This window comes from Oculina patagonica, chromosome 1 (assembly GCF_052425735.1).
Source record: "Oculina patagonica isolate OP01 chromosome 1, crgOcupat, whole genome shotgun sequence".
Taxonomy (NCBI): Eukaryota; Metazoa; Cnidaria; class Anthozoa; order Scleractinia; family Oculinidae; genus Oculina; species Oculina patagonica.
In genome coordinates, this window is record NC_135758.1 from 8,377,458 (window position 1) to 8,401,928 (window position 24,471).

General features: G+C 39.9%; 2 protein-coding genes across 3 annotated transcripts; both read left to right on the plus strand.

Moving 5' to 3' along the window:
* Window positions 1-414: 414 nt before the first annotated feature.
* On the plus strand, window positions 415-6,833 carry LOC144654550 (tetratricopeptide repeat protein 28-like). The gene is made up of 2 exons (XM_078514710.1): window positions 415-2,123; window positions 2,788-6,833. The coding sequence occupies exon 1, from the start codon at window positions 430-432 to the stop codon at window positions 2,119-2,121; it is 1,692 nt and encodes a 563-aa protein (XP_078370836.1). The 5' UTR covers window positions 415-429; the 3' UTR covers window positions 2,122-2,123; window positions 2,788-6,833.
* Window positions 4,532-24,410, plus strand: LOC144654161 (uncharacterized). 2 transcript variants are annotated; one of them, XM_078514257.1, is made up of 3 exons: window positions 4,532-4,611; window positions 19,055-22,819; window positions 23,444-24,410. In XM_078514257.1, exons 1-2 carry the CDS (start codon window positions 4,532-4,534, stop codon window positions 22,815-22,817), a joined length of 3,843 nt encoding a protein of 1,280 aa, XP_078370383.1. In that variant the 3' UTR covers window positions 22,818-22,819; window positions 23,444-24,410. The 2 variants fall into 2 exon arrangements, with proteins under 2 accessions (XP_078370383.1, XP_078370389.1); XM_078514263.1 differs by having other exon boundaries at window positions 23,447-24,410.
* Window positions 24,411-24,471: the final 61 nt, after the last annotated feature.

The following is a 24,471-nucleotide window of genomic DNA, read 5'->3' on the forward strand; positions in this document are numbered from 1 at the left end:
GCACAGAAAAGAATTGCCTGCGTCATACGATCACCTGGGAAATGTTTGTCAGCATCTTGGGGAATATGTAAAGGCCAGTAAACTTTACAGAAAAGCCCTTACAACCGCTAAGGAAATTGTTGATAGAAAGATTGAAGGAAATATTTTATCCAATTTGGCAACTATAGAGGAAACCATTGGCGAGCATAAAAAGCGGCAGATTATCTCAAAGAAGCATTGCAAATCAGCAAAGAAATCGGAGACATCAAGCTAGAAGTGTCAGTAAATGGTAGCCTTGGAACAGTTCACAAATCTCTTGGTGATCTGACTACGGCCAAGAAGTATTTCCAGAAGTCACGCGCAATTGCAAAACGAATTGGATGCAAAACTGAAGAAGGCATCCCTCTCGGTAACCTCGGAACGTTGCATACTTCATTAGGTGAATACGCTATGGCGAGAAAATGTTGCGAACAAGCGTTGGAAATCTCAAAACAAACCGTTCATAAAAAGGGTGAAAAGGCAATAAACCTAAACCTAGGAGCGTTGCATATACATCTCAATGAATTGCAGGAAGCATTAAAATGTTTCGAAAGAGCACTTCTGATCTGCGAACAGATTGGAGACGTCCATTGGAAAAGCATGGCCAACTGCAACATAGCAGAGGTGTATATTATGCGACAGGATACTCCCAAAGCTCTATCGTATCTCTCAGAGAGCATTAAGAACCTTGAAGAGGCGCGAGTATCAGTTGGGGAGAGCGAATATTACAAAATAGGGTTCGCTGACAAGAATGCTGGTCCTTATCAATTAATGATTACTGTCTTGTTAAAACTAGGATGTGTAAACAATGCTTTATCAATCTCAGAACTTGCACGTGCCAGATCACTGGCAGAGTTAATGGCAACTAGATATTCCTGCAAGGATTTGCCTGGTTTTGATTCCAATCGATGGGTTGACTTCACGAATGTCATCCAAAACAATTCTTGCACATGTCTATCATTTTGTTTTTTGCAAGAAATTCTTCTCTGTTGGATTGTAAGGGCTGGTAGGGTAGAAGTTGTAACAGTCAAAGATCTCACGGCAGACATCCAACCTCAAGATTCATCCATTGAAGACTGGCTGGAGAGTTTGGCGAATGAGTGCTACAGAAGGTTTTTACTTCTACAAGGAGAACGCTGTGAAGATCGCTCGTTGTTGTTATGGGATGAAAATAGCGAGGCAAGATCCCCATCAAAAGTTGAAGAAGGTGTGAGCACTTGTCAGGTTACAGACCGAAAAGAAGAAGGAGGCAAGGAACCGCTAGCTCTTAAGGATTTGTATAAGATCGCCATAGCCCCTGTTCTTAAATTTCTGGAAGGATCTGAGATCGTCATCGTTCCTGATCGTTCTTTAAACACAATTCCTTTTGCAGCGTTGATGGACGAGAGTGGAGAATTTATGTCTAAAAAGTTCAGGATTCGTTTCATTCCTTCTTTGACGACTCTCAAGCTGATCCAAGACAGTCCAGCGAACTATCACAGTCAGGCGGGTGTGTTGATTGTGGGAGATCCTGAAGTTGGCCTCCCAGAATGCCCCCCACTTCCCTGTGCCAGAGAGGAAGCAGAGATGATCGGACGGTTACTACATGTTCGCCCTTTAACTGGAAAACAAGCCACTAAGCAAGCTGTGCTTCAGAAGATACACTCAGTGAGTCTTATTCACATCGCTGCACACGGTAATGCCGACAGAGGAGATATCGCCTTAGCCCCTGCCCAGTATATAAAAGGCAAACCGAAGAAGGAAGACTTTGTACTGACAATGCACGACATATCAAGAAAGCAGTTGCGAGTCAAGCTGGTGGTGCTCAGCTGTTGTCACAGTGGACTCGGGCAAATCAAAGCTGAAGGAGTTGTTGGAATCGCTCGAGCGTTCTTAGGATCTGGTGCACGCTCCGTGTTGGTGTCTTTGTGGGCTGTGGACGACAGTGCAACAATGCAGTTTATGAAGCAATTCTATGAACACTTGGTCCGTGGGAAGAGCGCCGGTGAGTCTCTTCATGAGACCATGAAATGGATGAGAGGAAATCCACAATACCGTGAAGTGAGAAAGTGGGCACCATTCATGCTGATTGGGGATGATGTGTCATTTAACTTCAAAAAGTGAATGTAAGTTACGATTTTAACGTTTTTTGGCCTTTCACTGATATAAATAGTTTTTGAATGTAGGAAATATATGTAGTAGGTTTGCTGGTCCAATGGTAATTGGAGGTGATATGTCATTGAAATTCAGGAAATGAATGTAGAATGAGCGTAGAATAACTTAAGATTTGTTTGTTATGCACACCAACTATAGTGCGACTGTTTATGCAACTAACGCCACACGTGTAGTGTGTTATTTGAGGTTATGTTTCATTTTAATTCAAAAATGAATGTAAGGGCAGAATGACTTTGATTTGTTTATGGTGTACACCAATTACGGTCAGGCAATAATCTGTATACTACACAACAACAAAAATGTGTCCATGTGCATCATTTTAACACTCACATGAGTTTTTTCAAGTTGCAAAGACATTTACTGGGTAGTTTGGGTTGAGTAGTCGCAGCACTGTAGATACTGAATGAAATATTCCCAGTGTATATGCTGTCTATACACGATACGTTCGGTTTGTTGCATAAGAATCGGAGTAGACATGATTCAGTTGTTTTGTTTGAAAGTATGTTAGAATGGCAAAGATGAATTGGTATACCCCTTCATACATTATTAAGCAGTAAGGCAGAGGCTGTTGATTACTGAGGCATTTTTGCTTGTTTTTGTTTGTTTTTTCCAAAGGGCAACAAGTCAGAGAGAAAAGAAATCTGGCAAGACAGACCGTGATTTATTGTGTTTCGAAAGGACTACAAAAAGGAACAAAAGTTAAGATTATTACTGTATATATCAAAGTACTTCTATTTTTTTTATCATTTTTGGACCGGATGTTTGAAGAGTTCGTTGTCGTTTTCTAGATTCTTGGATTAAAAAGGGTGTAGGCTTCAGCTTCTCCAGTCATTTGATCAACAGAAATTTAAAATCAAAAGGAAACGTAATGAGTTAACTGTCTAAAGTACAAATTTAACTGTCCATTTTGTTCATGTGAATCAGACTATTTTGAAAATTCTGTTGAAAAAAAAAAAGAAAACAATAACAGAGGGCAAAAAAAAAATAATAATAACAGCGGGCATCTAGTAAAGTGCAAATGTATACATATTTCCACGTCATGTTGCCCCAGTCCCTCGAGCAATGTAACGTTGAAACCAATGTAACGTTTTTGTGGCGTTGAGCGAACTGGTTTGTGTTATATTTCAGCGACTTTCATGTTTCTCTAATAGTATCATTTTATAACTAAAAAGTATATGAGATATGCTATTACGCATTTTCTTAATAACGAAACAGCAAAACTGCTGCATTAATACACATTTGATCGCTATGCAGATGTGCTATGTTGGAATTTTCTGACCAGTGTAGATGGAAGCCTTCAGTTGTATTTTCTTTGTACTTTATAGTAATTAAGGTCGTTAGGGTTTTTCTCCTCCGGTTTTCCTCTCTCCACAAAAACTAGCACTTCCAAATTCCAATGCGATCAGGAATACACGGCCCCACAAGCTTAAGCAAAATCGACAAATCAAAGAAAGTAAGACCGCATTAATTTTTTATAGATGAATTTCACCTGCGATTCTCTTGGTTACCTTCCTTAATTCAGTGCTCTCAGCTGCACACGGATGAGATGTCCGTCCTGTGAAGCCTAATAGCTAGGCCTTCGCCAGGCCCTCTAGCAAAAATCCTTTATCTCTTTGGCGTGGACACACAGTTTAATCCTAATATCATCATGCCAGCGCCTAAAAAAGCTAATTTTAATATAACCGATTTGACTGCCATTATTCCTACGGATGATCATAAAGACCTTGGCCTCGCAGAAATGCATAAAATATTATGCTACATGCACTAAAATCGAAGTTGGACAATGGGACAATGAATCCTGGATTAGCTTAGTCGTGTTTGGAGGAACCCAACCTTGTGTTATACATGTACTCACACGTGTAGCAATGTAAGCACAATGCAATGCAAGGGTGGGACAGAAGCGGAAGGGTAACATGAAGCACGATCATGATATGAGGGACTGGGGAAAAATTAAGGAGTTATATTAACTTCTTCCCAGTCTCACCATGATCGTGCTTTTTGTCCCCCATCCAATCAAAAGCTGGATGTCTGTAACAGGACATAATTATGCACTGTAGAACCTTTTTTGTTCACAGAGGTAGTCATTGGTCTTATTTCCTTCCAAATCAATCACAATCTAAGGAATAAGGACTAGGAGAGCGAGATATTCCAGCGTAACAAAAAGCTCTTTCAACCCCACTGCTACCGGCGCAGACAACTCCTTCCTGCCATCACAGGCTATTTCTACTCATGCTGCTTTGTTTTATTTTGGTTTTGTCTTGTCTTGTCCTTTTTTTGGTTAATAGTCGATAAGCCTTACAAGGAGGAAAATCCTTTTGTTCGCGTTTCCTTGTCCGATTCCAGATTTTAGAGGACTTACATGAAGTCGGTATTGAGACGCAGACTTCACAAACATTACGAAAACAATTTCGTCTTCCGCTTTCGTTTTGGAACAACCCGGTAAGTACAGCTTGTATCTTGTATTGTACTGGAATAAGGCATAAGAAATAGTCCTTAAATACTTCAGTGAAATTAATCTTCGTTCGATAAAGTTCAATAAACGGCTGACTTGTTTCGTAAAGCGGAAATGTAAACGATTTCAATCTATCCAGTCTATCGTGGCCGGCATCATTTCGAAACCTTGCTTTACAAAGCGTAAAAGATAATGTTTCCGGGGAATTATTTGCGAAATTATTTTGATAAATTCATCCTGGCCATACATTTGTCTGTGGGTTGCCCAACATATCGGGTCATATCGCTTTCAGGTTTGAATTTAAGGCCTGTTATTTTAGCATTCAAAGTCCTAAACAAACACATGAATTATTTCCTTCCATGTTTGCACTATTTTCTCGATATTTCCGAAATAGTGGTCATGACTATCACAGACATGTCTTTGCGACCGATTGGCATCATTTTAAAACTTTTACAAAGTACAAAGCTATGAACATAGTTAAGTACAAGTTAGTACAGCTTGACAAATGGTTAAAATTAGTTTAATTTTATGTGCAATGTTGATCATGTAGCAGCCAAGTATAATGCATGAATAATTGTATCTAAACGGAATTAGTTTGTGTTATCTGCTCTCATCATCTGTTCAGGAGAACAAGAAATTTAAAATTGGATCAGTGTGTTGTGAATGATTTTCAGTCAGGTTCCAATTTGTGGACTTATTTTGTTATTACCACCTTGAATCGATTCATGTGAACCAAAACAGGTTTATAGCTCAGACAAAGATCCTCGGTCAACAAAAGATCCAAAGCTCGAGTTACTATTTCAGGAAACTTTCGTGATGCAAGTATTGAATATCACTGTCACGAGAACAGTTGGTCTTTCGTTTGGGAAGCTAGGCGGAAAAACAGGTACCGTTTTCGCTTGTTCGTTGCCAGTGTTCTGACAAGGAATTGCTAGGTAAGACAGGTAACATATACAGATTTACGTGATGTGTTATGTATACAGTAGAACCCCGATTTCTCGAACCTCCAGAGGAAACGAAAATTGCTTCGAGAAATCGGGAGAATCGAGAAAACCGACGGGGAAACCGAGGGTTTGAGAAATCGGGAGAATCGAGAAACCGACGGGGAAACTGAGGGTTTGAGAAATCGGGAGAATCGAGAAACCGACGGGGAAACCGAGGGTTTGAGAAATCGGGAGAATCGAGAAACCGACGGGGAAACCGAGGGTTCGAGAAATCGGGATTCTACTGGATGTAAACTGTCCTTGGACGTGAGAGACATGTTTTTCATTTATTTAGCTATATTTCCTACGCGCACAATACGACCTATTTCAGGAGGAACTTGCGTTCGATTTACACTTAGTTTCCTAGGATCGACTGCGTTTGAGAAATCGGGATTCTACTATGGGATATATATCGAAACTTTAAAACATACATCAAGCTCGGATTTCACTCTTGATTCCTCCAAGAGGTTATTTTTTGGTACAGTACCAGACGGTTTCCGTTGGATTCTATTCAGTAAACACATTTCGCCGAGAGGAACATGTAGTTTTCTCGTGTTTTGAGTGAATTACTACTGTAGTCAATTTTGACATTTGACCCAATGGGGTGTATATAAACATCCATGTGATGATGTGTTCTTCAACTCGGAAGATTTAGTGGGCATTCAGGCTTGAAATTACCCGAGATACTTTGGTACATTAATCAAAGATCTCTTCGAGATATCGACTTTTTTTGCATGAGGTTAGTATGAGTAGAAGGTTTATCCTGGGCATTGTTGTTCGAACATATCATGGAAGAATTCAAACGTCTTTCAGTTCAAGCATTTTTTATTTTCGCGGAGTAAATGCTGTATTTGTCAGTCGCGACGACTGGGTGCTTTGCGACTCATATGCTTTGGCTTGGTTAAAAAAGGTAAACTTTGACGTTTGCCTTTAACATGTTTAATCGAAATAGTCGTTTCCTTTCGAGTTAGAAAGATTTCTACTCGGCCTAATGCAGAAAAATAACGCCTGATCGCAGGTTAGGTTACGCACGACAGAGTTACCTTTTGTCTCGTCACGCAATCTTAACCCCACACTGAGAAGTAAATTTTCGTTTGGATATTACCAAAAGCCGCTTCTCCTCGCGTTATTCTTTACCTTACAGCTACACATGCCATTTCTAACGACTACATTTCCAGCAAAACAGTTGCTGTTATTTTTCTAATTGCGATCGATGCATTTACTTCTGAACAGAAGAAACGTTTAACGTTTACTTACTACTTCCACCGGAAGTAATTTCACAACAGGCTACAAAAACACTTATAAATATCACTTAACACATTTAATGATGTTGCAATTAGCGAAGCGCACTAATGACGTCACAGAATTTGACCCCCGGTGTGAGTCAAAATTCAAACAAACAAACCGCTCTCTGTAAGAGCAATGTATGGTTGGCGGGCACTTTGGAGGCATATTTAGCGATTGTTTCACAAAACCATGGCCAGATTGGCTCGGATTTCGAGAGAAAGCCTTACCTGTGCAACGTAGAAAGCTCAAACCGTGGTTTAAAACAAAAGGTTTGTCAAACAGAGCGATTATTCAATAAATGTGTAAAATGTTTTACTCTCAGTTATTGAATGGATTATAAAGGTCCGATTTGCTGCCGGGATTTGCTGAAAGAAAACATTTATTTTTATGAGAAATGCAAAACGTTTACACTGTTCTTAGTGGCACATTTTCCAACACAACAGAGCTAACCTCAGATTTATGCCACCACAAAATTACACAAAGAAACGCTCGTCCGATCGGTCCCCTTGCCTGACCCGAATATTTTAAGAGGTCAATTTCGTTACACAATTGTCGCGGCAAATACTATTTAATATACACTGATCGAGCTCGGCAGCTGTAGCTGCAGTCTGTAATAGTAATGGGGATAAATAACAGCTTTATTAAAATCAAACCCGCCGTCAATTCCATTAGAAAGGCGTTTGAATAGCATAATATTTTCGCCCTCTATCTATCATGTGTCGAAACAGATCGGATGACCGGCGATCAGTGCCGTCAAATTCGGGAAGAATTCTGAATTTCTTGCAACCGACGATCTTTCCGGTGCCTAAATAAAGCAATCCTTCGCAATTATATAATTTGATAGTAATTCGCTATCCGCCGCTTAAATTTCTCGGCAGCTTGAATAATTTTGCACTGGGAATCAAGGTGTTATTGCCGGATCTTCGACTAATAAATTCAATTTTGGGCCATTTTTTGGATACCTTCAATCTGTTTTCACTTACTAAAGCAAAAATGTTTGGAATCTATCATTTTTCGAGCCTTTCGAGAACTCGGCCTCAAATTGTGTCGGTCCCCTCCATACAAAGCCTTTGCCCAAACTAAAATTGTTGTCCGACTCACGCAGAGGGGGGGGGGGGGGGGGGACTCAACTCAGCAGAAATAATCAATTGTCACGAAATGAGTTCCCTTTGGTTAACTATTAGCAACGTTTTAGTGTGTGAAAGACTTGTACGAGTACAAATTTGCGTTGTTAATCGTTTTAGGTTAAATTAATATTAGCGCCTAAAGACTTGTACTAGTAAAAATTGCGTTCTTAATCGTTTTAAACTTCACTCTCTTCGAGCGCTGAACCGCTTACATTCTTGATTGGTTATGTGACGTAAGATTTGGGCTACTCACGTTTTTGATTCTTATATAATGTTTGCAAATTTGACAAGTCACGTTTTTTCTACAAGAACGGAAGTGCTGAAGCACAACTATAGAGTGACACTTACAAAACGCGCGCTTTGACCACCCACAGCGGAAAGTTTTCCCTTGAGAGTTAACAAGAATGCGATCCCTTCCGGTTCAGATTTGAGTCCACTAAACGCTATTCTCCTCATTTTTGCTTGTGAACAAGCAAAAAAAGTCGAAAAAACCCAAGTTTAAGAGCCTAGATTTTTCATTTTTTGTCTTCATTTTTGCAAAATAAGAACCTATTGAAAATTTTGGGCTAAATAGATTCTTATGAAAAGGGGATTTGAAATGAAAATTGTAACTTAATAGGTTCTTAAATTTTAGGTTCTTATAGGTGGTTTTTGCTGTATTGCCACCGGCGTATAGTTATTAAAATTATGCAGAGTACTACTTGTTGATGAGTTTACTTGACTGTGATAGAAAGGGTCGTGACGGTATCAGTCTAGAACTGAGTTTCTGACAGTTAAAACTGGAGACAGGAGAAGTTGTGCAACAGGTCTACAATAGGTCTTCAGAGCTGACAACGTATCAAATACACGGTGTAAACCAGTCAGTGAGCATGCAGGAACTTTCGGTACAACCCAGTGAGTTCAGTTTTCGGTGTACCTAAAATTCAGTAATTTGATGTCACAATGCAGAAATATATTGCAGATTTATGCACGTTTCAATGTTAAGCTGCAGGCGTGGGGGGAGGGGGAGGCCGGGCATAGGAGGGGCATTTGAACTTGGCTGAGATTTGTAGGTGGTCAAATAAGTCACTAAACTTCAACAAATTTTGTTGAAAAGTCCACTAAAACGGTGAAAAGTCTCCACCAAAGGCAGACAATCGCCTGAAATCTCCTGCCTATACCCGGCCACTCCCCAAGCAGCTTAATTAACATTGGTATATGCATTAACGAATAGAAGTTTTCATCAAGCAGTGGAAAAATGGACGTTCGCAGACTGGCGTACGACAATTCTGAATCTCACTTATTACGTTATACCTTCTAGCCCGTATGCGCTAAATTTGAAGTCGACAAACATCAGGTAACAACTTCTATGAAGAAAAATATTAACTGTTTTAGCTTTGATGTGACTGAAGTATAAGTTCATTTTATTTGCCTCCTACTAAGAGAAATCAGATTAAACTTGAAAAAACGTGATCGCGTATTTCGATCGAAAATCAGGCCCATATTTACATTAATTTGTTCATTGTATTTCATTGTCAAACAGTTCACAATAACAATGGACAACGCCCAGGACAACCTGCAAGAGATTCTTCAGGCTCTTTTTATCGGCATTGCGGTGGCCTCAGTTTTGCTGCAGACACATCGATACAGTAAGGCCATTGAACTGTTTAGTGAATGCTTGATTCTTCTAAATAAACATTGCTCAAACTTACAAGAGAACAAATTGAACGAACTGTACGCGCTGGTCTGTTACAGGCTGTTTGATCTTTACTACCTTGTCGGTGACTATAGGAATGCCATCGAGAACGGCGAGAAAGCCGCTTTGTATAGCAAAATGGGTGATCATGATTTTGAAAGCGCAGCTGCTTTGTTCGATAAACTTGGCGATTCGTATCAGTTTACTGGACAACAGGTTAAAGCCAAAGAAAGGTACGAGCAAGCATTGACATTCCACTCGAGCGAGCTATTGATGTTTAATCTTAATGGCACACCCGATATCAAACGAAGAGAGCGTTTAAACAAAATGCTTTTAATAGCAACTAAAATTGGAGACAGGGAAAAGGAAGGATGGCTTCTTAACCAACTAGGTGGGTTGTCCTTGTCGCTTTTCGAATACGCTAAAGCTAAGGAATATTATCTAAAGGAACTTGAAATTTCGAAAGAAACTGGCAACAGAAAAGGAGAAGGAAGAGCACTTCACTGCCTTGGCAAACTGTATAGGAAAACGGAAGACTACCAAAAGGCCAAACAACATTATGTAGAGGCAATGGTAATCTTGGAGGAAGTTGGTGAAATAAAAGAGCAAGGAGCGGCCTATAGCGAGCTTGGGAGAGTATACAAAAGTCTTCGTGAATTTCAAAAAGCAAAAGCATTACAAAAGAAGGCTCTCGAAATAAGCGTGAAAAGCGGGGACAAAAACGGACAAATCATAGATTACCGACTTCTTGCTGGTGTCCACTCATCGCTAGGTGAATATGATGAAGCGAAAGAATGTTACCAAAAAGCACTCGCTATTAGTAAAGAAGTTGGTGATCGAAAAGGAGAAGCCTTGACATACAGTGATCAGGGGAATTTCTATCGCGATCTAACCGACTTTAAAAAGGCTGAGACCTGTTACAGGAAGGCATGTGAAATCCACAAAGAAATAGGTGACCAAGAAAATGAAGGAACTGAAAATAGGGAGCTTGGAGACCTCTACTGTTTTCTTGGCAAATATGAAGAGGCGAGGATTTGTCATGAAAGAGCGCTTGTTATCAAAAAACAAATTGGTGATAAAAGAGGAGAAGGGGAAGCATACTGTAACCTTGGTACTGTTTATCAATCTCTCGGAGACTATAGTACGGCAAGGGAATGTCACGAACAAGCACTTGCTATCTCCAAGGAAGCAAATCACCTCAGAGGACAAGGAGTAGATTACGGAAATCTCGGAACTGTTTGCCAGCATCTTGGTGATTTTGTCACGGCATATGATTACTTTAAGAAGGCACTGGAGATAAACATTGGAACTGGTCACACCGAAGGAATAATTGCAGCATACAATCACCTGGGAGTTGTTTGTCAGCATCTTGGGGAGTATTTGAAGGCCGAAAAATTTCTCCGAAAAGCGCTTGCAACCTCTAAAGAAATTGGCGATAGAAGAAAAGAAGCAAACATCTTATCCAATTTAGCAAATATACAGACAATCATTGGCGAACCTGAAAAAGCGAAAGAGTTCTATGACGAGGCACTCCTAATCAGCAAAGAAGTAGGAGACATCAGGCTAGAAGCTGTAATGAACAGTAACCTTGGAACTGTTTATCAATCTCTTGGTGATTTGACTACGGCCAAAAAGTTTCTCGAAAAGTCCCTGGTAATCGCGAAACGAATTAGAAGCAAAGATATGGAAGGCACTGATCTCGGTAACCTAGGATCCTTGTACACTTCTTTGGGTGAATTTGCTAAGGCGAGGAAATATTTCGAACAGGCATTGAAAATTGCAACACAAACCGTTGACATAAAGGGTGAAATGACAATGAACAGCAACCTGGGATCATTACACTTGTCTCAGAATGAACTTCAGAAAGCATTAGAATGTTTCGAAAGGGCACTTAAAATTTGTGAACAAATAGGAGACGTCCATGGGAAGAGCACGAGCTGTTGCAACATAGCAGTGGTATATATGGTGTGTCAAGATACTCCCAAAGCTCAATCGTATCTCTCAGCCAGCATTAAGAGCCTCGAAGACATGCGCGTATCAATTGGGGAGAGCGAATATTACAAGATAGGGTTTACTGACAAAAATGCTGCTCCTTATCGATTAATGATTACTGTCTTGTTGCAGTTGGGCTGCGTGAACATGGCATTGTCCATCTCGGAACTTGCACGTGCTAGATCACTAGCAGAGTTAATGGCAACTCAATATTCCTGCCAGCATTTGCCTGGGTTTGATCCCAATCGGTGGACTGACTTCGCGAATGTCATCCAAAGGAGATCGTGCACATGTCTATCATTTTGTTTTGTACACGAACATCTTTACTGTTGGATTATAAAGGCCGGCGGGGTAGAAGTTGTAACAAGTAAAGGTCTCAACGCAGACATCCGACCTCAAGGTGCATCCATTCAAGACTGGCTAGAGAATTTAGCTAACCAATCCTACAGAAAGTTCTTGCTTTTGCAAGGAGAACGCTGTGAAGATCGCTCGCTGTTTTTATGGGATAAAAATACTAAGGAAAGATCCCCATCAAAACCTGAAAAAGGTGTCACCACTTGTCAGGTCACAGACCAGGAAGAAAAAGGAGAAAAGGAACCACAAGCTCTTAAAAATTTGTATAGCGCCATCATAGCCCCTGTTCTTAAATTTTTGAAAGGATCTGAGATGATCATCGTTCCTGATCGTTGTTTGTACAGAATTCCTTTTGCAGCGTTGATGGACGAGAGTGGAAATTATCTGTCTGAAAAGTTGAGGATTCGTTTCATTCCTTCTTTGACGACTCTCAAGCTGATCCAAGACAGTCCAGCGAACTATCACAGTCAGACAGGTGTCCTGATTGTGGGAGATCCTGAAGTTGGCCTCCCAGAATGCCCCCCACTTCCCTGTGCCAGAGAGGAAGCAGAGATGATCGGACGGTTACTACATGTTCGCCCTTTAACTGGAAAACAAGCCACCAAGCAAGCTGTGCTTCAGAAGATACACTCAGTGAGTCTTATTCACATCGCTGCACACGGCAATGCCGACAGAGGAGATATCGCCTTAGCCCCTGCCCAGCATATAAAAGGCAAACCGAAGAAGGAAGACTTTGTACTGACAATGTCCGATATCTCAAAAGTTCAGCTGCGAGCCAAGCTGGTCGTGTTAAGCTGTTGTCACAGTGGACTTGGACAAATCAAAGCTGAGGGTGTTGTTGGAATCGCTCGAGCGTTCTTAGGATCTGGTGCACGCTCCGTGTTGGTGTCTCTGTGGGCTGTGGACGACAGTGCAACGATGCAGTTTATGAAGCAATTCTATGGTCCGTGGGAAGAGTGCCGGTGAGTCTCTCCATGAGACTATGAAATGGATGAGAAGAAGTCCACAATACTGTGAAGTGAGAAAGTGGGCACCATTCATGCTGATTGGAGATGATGTGTCATTTAAGTTCAAAAAGTGAATGTAAGTGCTGAGTTTCATGTTTTATGGCCTTAAAGTGATGTACATAGTTATTGAATGTAGGAGATATATGTAGCAGTTATGCTGGTCCAATGGTAATATTGGAGGTGATGTGTCATTTAAATTCAGGAAATTAATGTAGAATGAGCGTAGACTGAGCTATGATTTGTTTGTGGTGCACTCGGATTATAGTGCGACTGCTTAAGCAACTTAGGACACCCAAAATATTCTGTATAAGTTTTTTTGTTATCGATTTTCAAAATGATATGTGATCTTACAACCTGTACACTACACAACTGATACAACTGAGTTCGTTTTCATCTTTTTAATACACACTGTATAAGTCAAGTTGCAGAAAACGTTATTGGAATGGGTAGTTTGTTTTGAGTAACCACACAGTAGATGATCATGTAGGAAGTATACCCAGTGTATATGCTGTCTATACACGGTATGCTCAGGTTGTTGTACGTGGCTTGAGTTTGAAGCGGAAATTTAAAATATTTCAATCTATTCATCGTCGCGGCCGCCATCATTTTAAAACGTTGCTTTGAATGCAACTGTGACAAACAAAGCGTGAAAGATAATATTTTCAGGAAATTCAATGCGAAATAATTTTGATATATTTATGCCGGCCATACATTTGTATGTAGGCCGATCAGGTTGGAATATTGACAATATTTAAGGACTGTTATTTTACATTCGAAACGGCCTAAACAAAGACTGCATTATTTCGTTCCATGTTTGCCTTAATTGCGAAATGGTGGTCGTGACTATCACAGACATGTCGTTGCGACCGATTGGCATCATTTTAAAACTTTTAAAGTACGTAGCTGAGGACAAAGTTAAGTACAAGTTAGTACAGCTTGGCAACTTGTTAAAATATAGTTAAATTTAATGCGCACTTTTGATCATGCAGAATGCGTGAATAATTGTATCTGAACCGACCAGTTTGTTTTATCTGCTCTGATCATCAGTTCAGGAGAACAATTAAGAAACTTAAAATTGGATCATTTTGCTGAAAGATTTTAAGACGGGCTTTTAAGTTGTTGTATTATTTTTTTTATTGCCACCTTGAATCGATAAAGAAGCCCAATGTCCAGCTGTGAGTACAGACAAAAAGCTTCCTACTTGCTTTCTCAGTTTTACAATGTTCTTTATAATTTTGTAACGTAGTTTGCTGTGTGTCATTTTGTATCAGCACTGAGCAAGCAGCATCCAATTAAAACATTGAGAAGATTTACAACCAGGAAACGAAACGCATACATGTGAACCAAAAAAGCAATGCTACTCTTACTCTTGTTTACCGTAGCTTACATCAGAATATGCAAATTTATTTCCTCCGAACGCGACGCCCACGCAGTTGATATACACTCTTTTCTTTTTATAAGAATATTGTTTTTCTGGCCCAGGCTGAATAGATTATAGCATTGAGATTTCTGTTTTAGAATGTACTGGAGTTATGTGAATACCTTCCTGCAGAAATGCTATTAGCATCAAACGTACGTGCTGCTTTTGTTGTTTTGGCCTCCTTTCTGAAAAGTGAATGGACAAGTGACCCAAAATGAGGCCAGCGCCTCCTTCTGATGAGACAAGCGTCCCAAAAACAGGCCAGCGCTTCCTTTCTGATAACCTCAATCAATCTTAACCAAATATAAATAAAAACTGGCCCAGTGGTTTTGTAATCAGCGAAAACTTTATACAGACAGCTACCAATGTTCAAATAAAAGAATCTGCCCGAAGTAAAACAGTGTTCCGCCCATGTTCCAGTACACTCTTGCCTATAAAGACTATAAACAGCTTACCATCAATTGCAAAACGAACAATTATTCTGAAAGTTTAGCAAAAAATGAAACGAGGTCCAGAACAGTACGATTAATGCGGCAATGGCCTTGCATGTATATGTTGTAGTTTAATTTTTACCTCTGGTTTAAATTTTTTCAAACCAGTTTGAACTTTTTAAACTGGTTTCATTTTTTTGTACTGGTTTCAATTTTTCCAAATGTTTATGGCTATCACACAGTAGAGTTAACATTTGCAGTAATGCTTCTTTACCAAGACTGAGGCTCTGCAGTGTCTGACATGAGGGCCATTGTATATGCTTATTAGGGTTAACCACTTATTTGAGTCATTAAGGTTAAGCACTCAGTTTAGTGATTAGGGTTAAGCACTCAGTTTAGTGATTAGGGTTAAACACTCAGTTTGCTTGCGGTTAGCTTTTATTTGAGGTTAGGGGCACTACACACCAAAGTCCCCATAAACCTTTTCTGAAACATTTATGAAGACATACAGAAAGGCTAAGTAAAAATAACCGCGTCTACCCGAAATAGGAATTGTGTTATAAATAGTGTTCTATACTATACTAAACCATTCGAAAATTTAAAAGGGTCCACTAAAACTTCCCGCCATAGCTAAAACTAAATCTAAACTTCCGTAAGCTGGATCTAAGACTGCACAAGAGTAATAATCAATATGGATCAACTTCCCCTCGTCTAGGAAATATAGAACAATGTTGACCCCCTTGAATCCTTCAAGATTCAGTTCGAGCGACTTAAGACTCGAACGTAAAGATCTAACCCAAAAGGCAATACAGTAAGCTCAAAATACCTAAACTAAGCGTCACCTGAAAATTACCACACGAAAACCTAACAATATGAATGTGCGATGATCTGGGTGTGAATAGCTATATAGGTGATAGGTGTAAGCCACTTGGACCAAACAAGACCATAAATACTCCCTTTTAGAATAGGGCAAAGTGATATTCCCGTCTTCACACTAAATCCTTTGTTTCATAAAATGTTTATCTCTTCTTCCATAGGGTTAAATCGAAACCCTAAAGGGTAAACCCGGTAAAATGTAAAGGCACTAAATAGCTTATCTACAAATTCAGAATGGTGCAAAGATGAAAAATTTCAGAGGGAATCTTTTTGAAAGGAAGACGATAAACATCTAAAATAACTGATACAATAATCTCTGAGACGCCTAAAAATACCAGAAATGTATATTTCTTCTCAGACTGCCCTTAACTTGCAACACACCTGGTCTAGTTGAAACTTCATGCTCATATCTGACTTCTGTGTTACCTCATTCAATTCGTCAAACAGATCGTCATTACCAATATCTTTTCGATGCCCCGTCATTGCGCACTCCTGATGCCGGCGGGCTTAGTGGATGCGGCACTGCTCCAGTAATGGGAAGTTCAACTACTTTAGTTTTACTGCAGTCTGCAAAAGGTTCCGAACCTGCAGTCCTTGGTCCACTGTCCGACGTTTGAAATAAAAACTGACACCTGCAACACATTCTGTTCGGACAAAAAACATGTATAAAATTGACAAGCAATCAATTAGACAAGATAACAAAAACGAAATGGGCGGGCGGGTTTACAACTTCAATGTTAGCATGGAATGCGAGAGCGAGAGGACTAAACAACTCTGAACAGTCAATAAATACCTAATCAAACCAATCAGGGATACCCAAGGGACACGCCCAAGCGGCGTGTCATACACAGCGAAATAAATAACCAAAAACCTGCTAATGAACTGTATTGACCGCATACCAGTAGAATATACATATTTTGTTTCCCGAGAATCATAATGTTTGCCGAGAGGGAGCCGAGGGAATCAATGAGATTCGAGGGAAACAAAATTAACTGGCCTTCCAAGGGACTAGTGATTTGTTATATAGCACAACTAAGACATTAGAAGATTCACATGCAACGATGGTCGTCGGTCAACATTCGCAGGGCAACAGTGCACTGTTACCCTGTAACGTCGTAGATTTTACAATGTTGCAGGCTCAGAGAACGCTCAGAGAACGCTCAGAGACCAATGCAGGAAACAGTTTTATTGATAGATGTCATGTGACCTCGAAGTTGCCAATGAGAGCGCGCGTGGGTGAGAAAAAATTCCAGCTCAGGAAACCAGTTTATTTTGTTTTCCTCGAATCTCAATGTTTCCCTCAGCTTTGCCTCGAGAAACATTGAGATTCTCGGGAAACAAAAGTAACTGTTTCCCTCGGCACAAGTCGTGAAGTGTTTAATAGAGACTACCGCCTCTTTAAACAATGCCAAATATATTTTGATCAGGGATTCTTGTTTATTTTTACGGTCCCATTTTACATAGCGAAAGGAAGCACAAAACTAAACAAGGACACACGTTGAATGAGTTTTAACTTATATTTAATCTCGAGCCCAAAGTGCTCCGGACTGAATACGCCTTGGAGAGTATTTGACAAGAGGACAACAAAATATGTTTATTTAAACAATTTTAAGAATATGACAGTCGAAACAAACAAAACTGAAATACTAAATTTTACATAGGATTCCAGTAAGCCTTAAGGTTTCCAAAGCAAACCAAACCCTTGGCTTTCTGCGTGGAAATCTTGGCAACTGTCCTGAATCAGTTAAAGAGTTAGCTTATAAAGCACTAGTGAGACCTCATCCAGAATACGCAAGCCCGGTGTGGGATCCCTGGATGGACAAACATGTAAACCAAATACACTCTGTCCAAAGGCGAACCGCACGATTTGTGTACTGTTGGCAGCGAACACCTGGAACTGTCACAAATTTACTTAACAATCTGGATCTCCCTTTCAAACAGAGGGAAATCTGCCCGCATCCATAGTGATCAGCATTAGAATCGAATTAGAAATCCCATGCTAAATCAAAAGGCGCAATTGTCAACTTCGATCTTTTTGCAAAGACAGGTTCATCGAACTAACACCGAATTCTGAAACAAAAGGAAACTTATTTTATTGTAGAACTGTAAAAGAATGGAACGCCTTAAAAAACGTTGTTTTAGATGTAACCAAATGTCAGTTATTTAAGAAAGCGCTTAGATTATATTATTGAAATTTTAACTAGAATCTTATTTCTACTCTTAATTAACAAGGATATTTAGGTATCTAAATTGTGTAGATTTTTGATAATGTGATGTCCCTCCCCCCCTCAAAGATGTAGAAATAATATTATTATATGTGCTAAATAATATTAAGGGCCCACTGACGGATTTCTCGCGCGTTGCTAAGGTGCTAAAAGAGCGCGCGCTGAATTGCGTGTACAGGTTACTCACGCTATCTGTCCGCGCCAGATGTGCAAAAAAATTTCCTTTCGAGCACTTCTTCAAACTCGCCAAATAAGATGAAACAATAAGAACTACCGAAAACCTTCCTGACTAATAGTTGACTTCACATCTGAGAATCAGTCAGATTAAATTGAACCAGGAAAAGCAGTTTTTTTACACATGCAAATAATCTCAAAAGCGTACGCGTACAACTAGCGCGCGCACTGTTCTCTTGTCAGATGAATTACGCATGCGTTAACAAAATGATTTCCGGTTTGCAGAAAAAATCTAAATACTTGGCGGTCTTTTATTTGATTCACTTTTTTTCGACGTTATATTTTTCCGACCTGGGTCGGGAACATAACTAAGTATTCATTTGCTTAAATCATTTTTAATAAAAATTTTATGGACAAATCAATATTTTAAATCTCTCTAAAAAAAATTATTTTCCATAATGAAATGAAACCCATACTTACCAAGATACAAAAACAAATAAAGATCATGACACTATGTATGATTTTCTGATAACATGCAAAACATCAAAAAGTTTAGACTTTTTCTTTATTGGTCACGTGATCATGGGCGTGGCCCGATGACGTCATATTTACGTTATGGACTTAGTAAAAGATTCAACCATAACTAAACAAGAAAAATTGCTAAAACTTTATAACCGTGAATGTCCCTAGCAACGGGTCCAAATATATACGTCAGTGGGCCCTTAAGTCAACAAATAAAGAAGGTGTTGTGAATGGGGTTTAATTTCACTTAATGCGCCTTTTGCTAAAACAAATCAGATCACACTTTGCAAAGTGTGAATGGTTAAGTAAATTTCAGGCCCATATTTACATTAATTTGTTTATTGTACTTTATGTTAGCTTGTCCGGACAAGGCTCGCCGTCGCTGTTTATAATGGAAAACGTGGAAGAGATTCTTCAGGCTCTTTTTATTGGCATTGCAGTGGCGTCAGTGTTGCTGCAGACATGTCGTAACAGTGAGGCCATTGACCTGTTCAATGAATGTTTGGTTCTTCTGAATAAGTATTCTTCAAAGTTACAAAAAGACAAACTGGTAGAGCTTTACGCGCTTGTCTGTTACAGGCTGTTTAAACTTTACTGCCTTGTCGGTGACTTCAAAAATGCAATCCAGAGGGGTAAGAATGCGCTTCTTGTGTACCACAAAACCGGTAAAAGAGAAAGGGAAGCTGTTTTGCTTGACGAAATGGGAGATGTATATTTATCAACTGGCGAACAGGGAAAAGCCAAAGGAACACTTCTTGTCAACCTAGGAGATTATTCAGTGGCCCTTTGCGAATACGCTAACGCAATGGACTATTTTGAAAAGGCACTTATAACCTGGAAAGAGACTGACGATAAAATGAAAGAAGGAGGAACACTCCAACAGAAGGATAAACTGAACAGATCTAGACGTAACGCGCTGATATATCACAGGCTATTTGATCTTCACTGCCTTGTCGGTGACTGTAAGAATGCTATCCTCAGTGGCGAGAAAGCTTTCCCTTTGTACAAAGAAAGTGGTGATATTGAAAGCGCAGCTGCATTGCTCGACAAAATTGGAAATTTGTACCAGTTTACAGGAGAACAGATGAAAGCCAAAGAAAGATACGAGGAAGCATTGGAATATTATCTAAAGTATCTGGCAATTTCGAAAGAAACTGGCAACAGAACAGAAGAAGGAAATGCACACTGCTGCCTAGGCAATCTGTATAGGAAAACGGAAGAATACCAAGAGGCAAAACAACATTATGAAGAGGCAATTGCAATCTTGGAGGAGACTGGAGAGATGAAAGGGCAAGGAGTGGCCTATGGCGAGCTTGGGAAAGTATACAGTATTCTTCGTGAATTTCAAAAAGCAAAAACATTGCAACAGAAGGCTCTCGATATAAGCGTGAAAGTCGGGGACAAAGACGGAGAAATCATAGATTACCGAAGCCTTGCTGATGTCCACACATCTCTAGGTGAAACTGATAAAGCGAAACATTGTTACCAAAAGGCGCTCGCTATTAGCAAAGAAGTTGGTAATAGAAAAGCAGAAGCCTTTACATACAGTGATCTAGGGGGGGTCTATCGCGATCTGAACGACTTTATAAACGCTGAGATATTCTGCAAGAAGGCATGTGAAACATACAAAGAAATTGGCGACCTAGAAAATGAAGGATCTGAAAATAGCGACCTTGGAGAACTCTACCGTTTTGTTGGCAAATTTGACGAGGCAATAAAATGTCAGGAAAGAGCACTTTTTATCAAAAAACAAATTGGCGATAGAAGGGGAGAGGGGGGAACATACTGTAACCTTGGAACTGTTTATCAATCTCTCGGAGACTATAGTAAGGCAAAGGAATGTCACGAAAAAGCACTTGCTATTTCCAAAGAAACCAATCACCTAAGAGGGCAGGGAGTCGACTACGGAAATCTCGGAACTGTCTGCCAGCATATTGGTGATTATGACACAGCATACAAGTACTATAAGAAGGCACTGGAGATAAACATTCGAACTGGTCACAGCGAGGGAATAACTGCAGCATACGATTACCTGGGAGTTGTTTGTCAGCATCGTGGGGAATATGTAAAAGCCGAAAAATTTTGGCTCAGAGCCCTTGCAACCTCTAAAGAAATTGGCGATAGAACAAAAGAAGCAAACATCTTAGCAAATTTGGGAAACATACAGACAATGATTGGCGAACCTGAAAAAGCGAAAGAGTTATACGAAGAGGCACTCCAAATCAGCAAAGAAGAAGGAGACATCATGAAAGAAGCTATGATGAATTGTAACCTTGGAACTGTTTATCATTCTCTTGGTGATATGACTATGGCCAAGAAGTTTCTCGAAAAGTCACTCGATATCAGAAAACGAATTGGGAGCAAAGATGGAGAAGGCATTGTACTCGGTAACTTAGGAATTTTGCATACTTTACTGGGTGAATACGCTAAGGCGAGAAAGCATTTCGAACAGGCACTGGAAATTGCAACACAAACCGTTGACAAAAATGGTGAAATGGAAATAAACAACAACCTAGGATCGTTGCACTTGTCTCAGAATGAATTACAGAAAGCATTAGAATTCTTCAAAACAGCACTTCAAATCTGTGAACAAATGGGAGACGTCCATGGGAAGAGCAGGGCCTACTGCAACGTAGCAGTGGTATATATGGCGTCTCAAGATAAATCCAAAGCTCTATCGTATCTCTCAGCAAGCATTAAGAGCCTCGAAGAGATGCGGGTATCAATTGGGGAGAGCGAATATTACAAGATTGGCTTTGCTGACCAAAATACTGCTCCTTATCGATTAATGGTTACCGTGTTGTTGAAACTAAAATGCGTGAACAAGGCTTTGTCAATCTCAGAACTTGCACGAGCCAGAACACTAGCAGAGTTAATGGCAACTACATATTCCCGCAAGGATTTGCCTGGTTTTGATTCCAATCGATGGATTGACTTCACGAATGTCATCCAAAACAATTCTAGCACATGTCTATCATTTTGTTTTGTGCAAGAAATTCTTCTCTGTTGGATTGTAAGGGCTGGTAGGGTAGAAGTTGTAACAATCAAAAATCTCACGGCAGACATCCGACCTCAAGATGCATCCATTCAAGACTGGCTGGAGAGTTTGGCGAATCAGTGCTACAGAAAGTTTTTACTTTTACAAGGAGAACGCTGTGAAGATCGCTCTTTTATATGGGATGAAAATACTGCGCCAAGATCCCGATCAAAAGTTGAAGAAGGTGTCAGTGCTTCTCAGGTCACAGACAAGGAAGAAGAAGGAGAAAAGGAACCACGCGCTCTTAAAGATTTGTATAGCATCATCATAGCCCCTGTGCATAAATTTCTGGAAGGATCTGAGATCATCATCGTTCCTGATCGTTCATTATACAGAATTCCTTTTGCAGCGTTGATGGACGAGAGTGGAAGTTATCTGTCTGAAAAGTTCAGGATTCGTTTCATTCCTTCCTTGACGACTCTCAAGCTGATCCAAGAGAGTCCAGCGAACTATCACAGTCAGACAGGTGTCCTGATTGTGGGGGATCCTGAAGTAGGCCTCCCAGAGTCATGCCCCCCACTTCCCTGTGCGAGAGAGGAAGCAGAGATGATCGGACGGTTGCTGCATGTTCGCCCTTTAACTGGAAAACAAGCCACCAAGCAAGCTGTGCTTCAGAAGATACACTCAGTGAGTCTTATTCACATCGCTGCACACGGCAATGCAGACAGGGGAGATATCGCCTTAGCCCCTGCCCAGCATATAAAAGGCAAACCGAAAAAGGAGGACTTCGTGCTGACAATGTCCGATATATCAAAAGTTCAGCTGCGAGCCAAGCTGGTGGTGCTCAGCTGCTGTCACAGTGGACGCGGGCAAATCAAAGCTGAAGGAGTTGTTGGAATCGCTCGATCGTTCTTAGGATCTGGCGCACGGTTAGTGTTGGTGTCTATGTGGGCTGTGGACGACAGTGCAACGATGGAGTTCATGAAGCAATTCTATGGACACTTGGTCCGTGGGAAGAGTGCCGGTGAGTCTCTTCACGAGACCATGAAATGGATGAGAGGAAATCCACAATACAGTGAAGTGAGAAAGTGGGCACCATTCATGCTTATTGGAGATGATGTGTCATTTAACTTCGAAAAGTGAATGTAAGTGCTGAGTTTTACGTTTTTGGCCTTTCGTTGATGTATATAGTTATTGAATGTAGGAAATATATCTAGAAGGCATGCTGATTCAATGGTAAATGGAGGTGACATGTCATTTACATTCAGGAAATGAATGTAGAATGAGTGAAGAATGACTTTTGATTTGTTTGTGGTGCACACCGATTATAGCGCGACTGCATATCCAACTAATGTCACCCGATAAATTATGTATAAGATGTTTCTGTAATGGATTCCCAAAAAGATATTAGCGATCTAACAACCTGCACGCTACATATTTGATAAAGTTGTGTCCATTTTCATCTTTTTAATTCTCAATCTCTTAAAGACAAGTTGCAAAGAACTTTATTGAAATGGGTAGTTTGGTTTGGGTAGTCGCACAGTAGACGATCATGTAGGAAGTGTACCCAGTGTAAAAGCTGTCTATACACGGTATGCTCAGGTTGTTGTACAAAGAATTGGAGTATGTCATGCCCAGGTAAACACGATTTGCTTTTTTAAAAGTATGCGCGCGAGAATGACAAAAATGCGTTAGGAGACCCCTTTTAATTCATTAGGCTATAAGGCAGAGCCTGTTATTACTGACGTATTTTGTGTTTTTTGTTTCAGCAGGTGTCAAGTACCAGAGGGAAATAAAGAAATCTGGCAAGACAGACTGTGATTCATCTTGTTGTAAAAGAACTACAAAAAGGAACAAAAATTAAGATTAGAATTGTACACGTACAGAGCTTTTCTATTTTTATCTTGATGTTGACATAGGATGTTTGAAGTCTTCGTTGTTGATTTTTAGTTTGTTGGGTCGTCAACGCTTTAAGGTAATGAAACCTAGTAGGCTTGGATTCTCTAGTCATTTGATCAACAGAGATATATAGAAAAATGTGATGCTGAAGCCAAAGTAACGTTCCTGAAGCGCTGAGCAAACTGGTTTGCGTACATATTTTCGTCGACTTTTATGTTTCTATAGTAGTGTCCTTTTACAAGGAAAAACTTTATCAGATATCCTATCACGTATTATTTGAAAATGAAAGTGTAAAACTAATACATAATTGTACATTTGGACGCTATACAGGGCGTACCTATTTGCAACATACGCGTACAGCCGTCGTATTTGCCCGTTGAAATTTTCTATTTTTTTTAGCTAACAGTAAAAAATTCCAACGGGTAAATGGGACAAAAATATCCACAGTTGTGCTATATTGGAATTTCCTGACCAGTGTAGATTGAAGCCGTTAGTTGCATTTTCTTTGTATTTTACGATAATTGGGGTCGTTGTAACGTACCGGTTACTCAATTGTATCTGGCAAAAGCATTTACTATATATAAAGGATTGTGTAGTTGTAGTAAAAAAGATGACAAATTCGAAGATATACTCATAATTAGGCTCGGAGAGACATGCAGATGAAATAAGTTAGTGCTTTGATAGAAAGATGCTTAGACTGTTTCCGCTCAGGTATTGAACACTACAATCAATTTAATTAGTTTTAATACTTGGCTACTTTCTTAAGCACTCAAAAGTTTGTGTTAGTGTGTATATGAATAAACGCTTTTATATGTCACAAATCAGAGATTTGAATCGTTTCGTTAGCAAAATCGACAGATCAACCAAAGTAAGACCGCATTTATGAATGAATTTCCCC